This window comes from Anabrus simplex, chromosome 1 (assembly GCF_040414725.1).
Source record: "Anabrus simplex isolate iqAnaSimp1 chromosome 1, ASM4041472v1, whole genome shotgun sequence".
In the NCBI taxonomy this organism is placed as follows: domain Eukaryota; kingdom Metazoa; phylum Arthropoda; class Insecta; order Orthoptera; family Tettigoniidae; genus Anabrus; species Anabrus simplex.
Window position 1 is genome coordinate 288,495,608 of NC_090265.1, and position 8,071 is coordinate 288,503,678.

General features: G+C 38.1%; 1 protein-coding gene across 1 annotated transcript in view; it reads right to left on the reverse strand.

Moving 5' to 3' along the window:
• Positions 1–6,545, reverse strand: part of Ddrgk1 (DDRGK domain containing 1) — a 157,991-nt gene extending 151,446 nt beyond the window's left edge. Inside the window, exon 1 of the mRNA XM_067142387.2 lies at positions 6,355–6,545. Coding sequence (XP_066998488.1) covers positions 6,355–6,442 — 88 coding nt within the window. The 5' untranslated portion in view covers positions 6,443–6,545. The remainder of the gene's footprint in view (positions 1–6,354) is intronic.
• Positions 6,546–8,071: the final 1,526 nt, after the last annotated feature.

The window sequence follows — 8,071 nt, forward strand, 5'->3', positions numbered from 1 at the left end:
ATAGCATTACTGCTCCTCTGTTTTCCTCACTGATCGAGAGAACTTACACCAGCACACAATAAGTTACAGATTCAACAAACTCAACTTGCAGTAACACCGAAAAAACTTATGAAAGCCCTTTTGCAAACCTCTGTTAAGTTCACCTCTGACCTTAAGTTTATAAACAAAGAAATGTTATTTCTCTTTTCTTGCATGCACCGGTACTTGAGCTGCCAAACCAATTCCTTGTTCTCCTTCAGCAAAAAATCATGCACCCCTAAGGGGACTTGCATTTCTTCTTGCAATGTGTCCTTTAGCTCTAGGCCTCCAAGTTTTGGATTCAGGTCTACCTCCTCATTTGGGCCCAAAACTGTCCCCTTCCTTCTCCTCTTCACCTCCCTCTTTTCACAAGTGTTTGTAAGTACATGCCTAACATTCTTGCTTTCTAGCAAATGATAATAGTTCCCTACTTCCTTTCTATGTTCTTCAGTTATGTTAGTAAAGCATCGAACAGTACACTTGCAATTATGAAAAGTTTGATTTTTTGCTGAAACTTGTTTACCACAGTAAGATACGTAAGCATCACCTTTCAGTCTTGCTTTCCTAATAATATCTCTTATCCTCGTTAAAATATCTCTCTTATTCTCCTTAAAAACACCTTTTCTTGTTTTAGGCTCCGACTGTATTTCTTCACTACTATCACTTCCACTCATTATATATAATTTATTATTTGGCTAAAACACTGCTCATAAATGCAGCTATAAATCAACTAGGTTATGTCTGTAATATTCAAAGAAAAGAAACAATTAATTCAACACCTGGGAACACCAACTTACTTTAATAAGCTCAATGCTGCCAAAGATAACTGGTAGCCGAAAATTTCCCTCGCTGTAGAAACAATGCATGCGCTGTTTCTAAAAAAAATGGACTTTTCTAATCAGTTTTTTTCAAGCTTGTAGACATTGCACATGTTTCTTTTATGCATAAAAAGATGGGCCTAAGATTCTTTTATCCAAATCCCTTTCTAAATCAATACCCACAAAAATGACAAGTTGTGTTGTTTCTGAAATAACCGATTCAATTAAATTTCAATTAATATTTAGAATCCAGAGTTAAAGATGATCAGATTGTAGGTTTCTCCATAATCAAGGACCTGCTAACTAGCACAACAGTTAAATGTTATTTCACAAAGTTGTTGCAAAGTAAGCAGAGAAGTAAAAATGACTACAGCATCTGATAAATCAGTAATCATATATCCAGAAATTGTTACTGACATTCCCATTAATCTAAACATGTAGTTTTCTCTGGTTATTCAAACCTTGTGTAATAGCTTTCCTCAAAACAAACCCATGGTGCAAAAGTTAATTAGGATCTTGGCCTGCCAACATGAATTCGGCTCAGCCAGATTGTCAGCAGATTCTGGAGGCCATGTGGTCAGAGTGACATCATCGGCCATATTGCTTGGAACCTGACAGGGTTTGCTGCATCTTGCATCAGTCAGCCCGTGCCAAAAGGGATATTTATTGATACTTTGTTATCTATCTTTCAATTTTTCCTGCTCGTTTTGACAAGTTCAAGTGAATATTGGGGCTTAAGGAGTTATTAGTACATGACAAATTAAAGTGAGACCCTGGAAGGCAAGCACTATAAGCGCTAGTTCTGCAAGGTGGTGCAACAGAGAGAGAGCAGGGTGAGTATGAGAGAAAAGACTGTGTATGCACTGTTGCCAGTGTAGCAAAGCATAACAGTCATAACTCAATACAGAGCAACACTCAGCACGACAGCCGGCAGCACAGGTTATTTTGGCCTGTTTAACGCCAGCACCCACTTTGGTGTAATCAAGCTATGCGCAGTAAGAGCCAAAGCACGGATATAGTAGGCTTCAATGTCAGCTCAACAGAAATGTCTCCCATGACACCTGGCCAAGCACTGACCTGTGATCACTATTTGAGATCACTGGGTGATCTTCACTTCAACTGGCTCGCAAAGGGATACTCCCTTCTACAGATTAGAAAGCTATCATTGGTCTTGAATGATAGGGGCCAGAAGGAAGTAATCTGCAGTTTACATTCTTTAAAAGGTTTCAGTTGAAGCTGCTAAGCTCTAATCACATGCCTTGTTATTATTTTCTACAATTTGCTATACGAGACACTGACACAGGTAGGTCTTATGGTGGCGATGGGATAGGAAAGAGCTAGGAAGGGAAGTGGGTGTGGCCTTAATTAAGGTACAGCCCCAGCATTTGCCTGGTATGAAAATGGGGAAACCATGAAAAACCATCTCCAGGGCTGCCAACAGTGGGTTTCGAACCCACAGTCTTCTGAATGCAAGCTCACACCTGCGCGACCCTAACCACCCAGCTAACTCGCTCCATATTCCCTGTCATAAGGAATATGGTAGTTTTAGAACTACTTTAGGCATTCAGATAGTGAAGGACTTTTTGACGATGTTAGATGTTTCCATAACATCAGAGGCCTCTGCATATTCCTTATGGAGGAAGCACACATTCAAGTCTACAAGTCAAGTTCCACTGAGAAGAATCCAATGTCTGCAGTAATATAAGGTTATGTTGGTGGACCTTCTAACCAAAATATTTGTTGGATGTTTTGGTAGTCCAAATAAATCAGTATGCCCTTATGTAGGCAAGTCCAGTAGGTACATATCTATAGTCTCACAAAAAAAGTTTTTTTTTTTAAATTGAACGCATAGTGTTGTATGTTCCTCGCATTTAATATTTTATCAGACTTATTTTAAACAGTATCAAAATAAAATTCATCTCCCATGTAGGTACAAACCTGTGGATACCAACAACAAACATATCTAGGCCAATAGGTTCAATTGTTTCTCTGAGAAAAGTGAACCTGGAAAGAACTTAAATACAGTACCATGCACTCATTTATTTTTCGAGCGACTGTACATTTCTTGAAACTATCATAATAATTTCCACTAAAACGAAACACAAAGTCTCTTTAATACAGGGCTCTTAAAAACTTCCCCCTGAGAACTTAAGATTTTATGCATGTTGATTATCTTTTTAAAAAATGATCTACTGTTGCAGCACAAACAGCTTTCATCTTAAAATGGCCATGCCAAATAGCTCAGATAGCAGGCTACAGCTTTAACTTTCTTAAGACAAGCAGACAAGTTTGATGCTGGCTCAATCCAGTATTATTTGAATGTGTATAATATGTCAGCCTCATGTTAGGTACAATTAATATACCAGCACAGACATTCAGATGTCTTTTCAACCTGGGGATTTGTCTCAAATTTTCTTCATTCAAACAAGTATCATTACTAATCAATTAAGCAGCGGAGGTGATGTGCAGGTGAGTGTACGTATAGATTAATATTTCTAGTCTTCCGTGTGCACCATTACTCCACTGATGGGGTGAAAGTTCCTCATGGGGATCACTGTAAGTACCTAGATGTTAATATAAACAAACATCCTCACTGGAGTAAACACATAAACAGGATAGTAAATAAAGATTAAATATCTCTTCACATGGTTACGAGGGTATTTAGGGGTTGTAGTAAGGATGTAAAGGAGTGGGCATATCTCTAATAAGACCATGACAGAGTATGGTTCCCTCACCAGGATTATTTGATTTGGGGCCGATGACCTTAGATGTTAGGCCCCTTTAAACAACAAGCATCATCATTATTATTTGATTCGAGAACTGGAAAAAAAAAAAAATCCAAAGAGCTTGATTTGTTCTGGGCGATTTCTGACAAAAGAGTAAACATAACAGCACAATTAGCTGCAGTTCCAAACTAACTGTCGCTGAATAAGGACAGCAGCAAGGTCAGTATGCCGAGCTGGCAATACGCAAGTGACAACAACATGGGTAGAAAAGGGAAGGAAACAACACCAGAAGAGAGAAAGATAAAGATAATTTTGCAAAGTTTGGGATGGGAAGACTTGGGAGAAAGGAGACGAGCTGATCGACTAAGAGGTAGGCCTATATGGAGATAGCTTGGAATTACATTAGTAGATGATTAAGTTTGAGAGATGGTTTTAAAAGTACGGAAGATCACAATTTGAAGATAAAGTTGGAATTCAAAAGGATACATTGGGGTAAATATTCATTTATAGGAAGAGGAGTTTGGGATTGGAAAAATTTACCAAGAGTGATGTTTGATAAATTTCCAAATTCTTTGAAATTAAGAAAAGACTAGGTAAACAACTGATAGGGAATCTGCCACTTAGGCAATTGCTCTAAATGCAGATCAGTGGTGATTGATCCACAGTCCTCTTTAAGCACCACAACCACCTAACATTTATGTCATTGGTCCCTCAACTGTAATAATTAGAAGCAGAATTAATCTATTTTTTCATTGATAAATACTACAAACGACTACCGGTGCATACACTGGTGGAGAGAAGTATTCACATACAGTCTTACTGAATGTGGATCCTACCTTTATAATCAAGGTGATGAACTGTCGCCTTTGTTATGTCCATTAATTGTATCATGTGCCGATAATGTCTGCATATACACAAACTTATGTAAGCATTGGTTTAAAGCCAGAGACAGAAATGCTGATAGGTGTTGTTGTTGATGCAGACATAAGTATTCAGGCACTGGGGGTACAATGTAAACATAACAGCACAATTAGCCGCAGTTCCAAACTAACTGTCGCTGAATAAGGACAGCAGCAAGGTCAGTATGCCGAGCTGGCAATACGCAAGTGACAACAACATGGGTAGAAAAGGGAAGGAAACAACACCAGAAGAGAGAAAGATAAAGATAATGTTACATGAAGAGGGCAAATCATATGTTGAAATAGCAACGATCGTTAAGAGGAGCCGTTAAACTGTGTCCAGTGTTGTTAAAATGTATAAAAAAAACAAAAAACATTGATAAAATTTGCATCATGTTGGAAGACCATGTCACCTTTCACAAAGAGCAGAGAGGCACATTCTAAGGATTAAATTTTTTTTTAAATGCCTAAAATAAGTTCATCAGAGATTGCTGCACATATACGAAAGCTTCATGGGAAACAAGTTCACCCAAAGATTGTCAGGAGGAGGTTTCATTGAGCTGGCTACAATGCTCAAGTTCCAAGAAAGAAGCCCTTTATCACCAAGACAAATAGGAAGAAAAGGCTGCAATTTGCAAATAAATATGTGACAAAGGACTCAGAGTTCCAGAACAGAGTAATTTTCTTTGATGAGAGCAAGTTCAACCTTTTGGATCATTATGGACGTATTTTAGCGTGGAGAAGACGAAATACTGAGCTGAACCTGCTAATATGTCATGTACTGTGAAACATGGTGGTGCTGGTGTCATGGTCTGGGGGTGCATGGCTGCTTCAAGAGCGATATTTAGTGATGGAAATATGGATCAGGATGTGTATCTGAATATTTCAAAGAGAAATATGAAAGTCAGTGCCAAGAATATAGGTTTGAACACTGACTACAATTTCCAACAGGACAATGATCCAAAACATACAGCATATAATGAACTTACTTGAATTCTCTATAATAACAGGTTCCACACACCCTACAAATGCCATGTCAGTTCCAAGACATGAACCCTATTGAGCTTTTGTGGGATGAGTTAAAGAGAAGAATCAGAAAGCATCATATTTCCAGTAATACATAGCTGAAGGAAATGAGGGAATACTGATGAAGCAGTAACATGGAAGCTACTACAATGAATAGGCTACATGACAGACTGAAGGCTGTTACTATAAGCCAAAGGGATGCATACACACTACTAGAAGTATGCAACTAAATCAAACAGTGCAACATACAGTAAGTGACTGTGTGAATACTTATGTCCACCCAGAAACACAGTATTGCTAAAATTTAATGGTTATTTTTTGTTTATGTTTGGATGTACAAACAGAAATACTTGTCACTTGTATTAATAGGGCCTAAAAATTATAAGGATAAGTAAACATTAAAGGTACGTACACCCTGATGTGTGAATATTTCTGTCCACCAGTATATATATAGCTAACTCCCCAATCAATCATAAATCCAGCAGTTGATCTGCCACAGTACGGTGCAGGTCTCATGATTCAACAACATCAGGAAGGCCGATGACCTAGATGTTAAGCTCCTTTAAACAACAAGCATCATCATCATCATTCTTCAGGAAATTATTATATGGAATCACTTTTCCTTTCAGGATTCTGAAGAAACAAAGTTACGTCAAACTAACCTAACAGAAAACCTGAAATTAAACTGAAATACTATGTCTCCACACGTTGCTACGGAAAAGTGGAATACATGTCCATTCCCTACCATAACACATTTCACTGCCACAATAAACATACGGAACATAACCTAGTTGTCTCCACGTAGATATAAGAAAGGATCATTTTCATATAAACAAGCCTACATCTGACTTAAATAAAGTAACGTACCTTTTGAACTCCGTTGTTTAAAAACGACGAGGACACATAACAATACGATAAGACCAGAAGCAACAGATATAAGTAGAATTATATCCATCTCATAAATAGATAAACAACACCGAACCAAATACCGAACCCCCCTGCGATACAATATATAAAACACGATTCTCTCGATAGTCGCTGTCTATTATCGCAGCAAGACCAACCAAGACCGATTCCCAAAGAGATTCCACTCCTGACCAAGACCAACTACAATTACGGATATTGTAGTTGGTCTTGCTGAGACCTTAATCAAATCGTTGCCTACAACGATAAAATCCAGCCGATCGTTCAAAGATAGCAAATCGAGTAGCCGGAATTGTTGGAAAAGTGGATTTGTGTTGGTTTGTTGTTATTGGATGTAGTCGGTGTAATTTTATGAAAGTTGACGATAAATTCAGTTTCTTTGTAGAATATAAGTGTGCGAGTGTATTTATATGAGTCAGTGGACACATAGGATCTCTAATTCTACACAGTAATGTGAGAAAGTACTTGTTTTGATCGTGTTTTTACCCATTACAGAATTTGAGTGCAATAGGTGGACCAGGTTTTAGTCTACCTATGGCAATGCATCCCATGTTGTTGTTGTTTGAGTCATCAGTCCATAGACTGGTTTGATGCAGCTCTCCATGCCACCCTATCCTGCGCTAACCTTTTCATTTCTACGTAGCTATTGCATCCTACATCTGCTCTAATCTGCTTGTCATATTCATACCTTGGTCTACCCCTACCGTTCTTACCACCTACACTTCCTTCAAAAACCAGGGTGTCTTAAGATGTGTCCTAATATTCTATCTCTTCTTCTCGTCAAATTTTGCCAAATCTATCTCCTCTCACCAATTCGATTCAGTATCTCTTCATTCGTGATTCGATCTATCCATCTCACCTTCAGCATTCTTCTGTAACACCACATTTCAAAAGCTTCTATTCTCTTTCTTTCTGAGTTAGTTATCGTCCATGTTTCACTTCCATACAACGCCACGCTCCAAACGAAAGTCTTCAAAAACATCTTTCTAATCCCGATATCAATATGTGAAGTGAGCAAATTTATTTTCTTAAGAAAGCTCTTCCTTGCTTGTGCTAGTCTGCATTTCATGTCCTCCTTACTTCTGCCATTGTTAGTTATTTTACTACCCAAGTAACAATATTCATCTACTTCCTTTAAGACTTCATTCCCTAATCTAATATTTCCTGCATCACATGTCTTCGTTCGACTGCACTCCATAACTTTTGTTTTGGACTTATTTATTTTCATCTTGTACTCCTTACCCAAGACTTCATTCATACCATTTAGCAACTTCTCGAGATCTTCTGCAGTCTCAGATAAAATAACAATATCATCGGCAAATCTCAAGGTTTTGATTTCCTCTCCTTGGACTGTGATTCCCTTTCCAAATTTCTCTTTGATTTCCTTTACTGCCTGTTCTATGTAAACATTGAAAAGGAGAGGGGACAAACTGCAGCCTTGCCTCACTCCTTTCTGGATTGCTGCTTCTTTTTTCAAAGCCCTCGATTCTTATCACTGCAGACTAATTTTTATACAGATTGTAGATAATTCTTCGTTCTCGGTGTCTGATCCCTATTATCTTCAGAATCATAAATAGCTTGGTCCAATCAACATTATCAAATGCCTTTTCTAGATCTACGAATGCCATGTACGTGGGCTTGTCCTTCTTGATTCGATCCT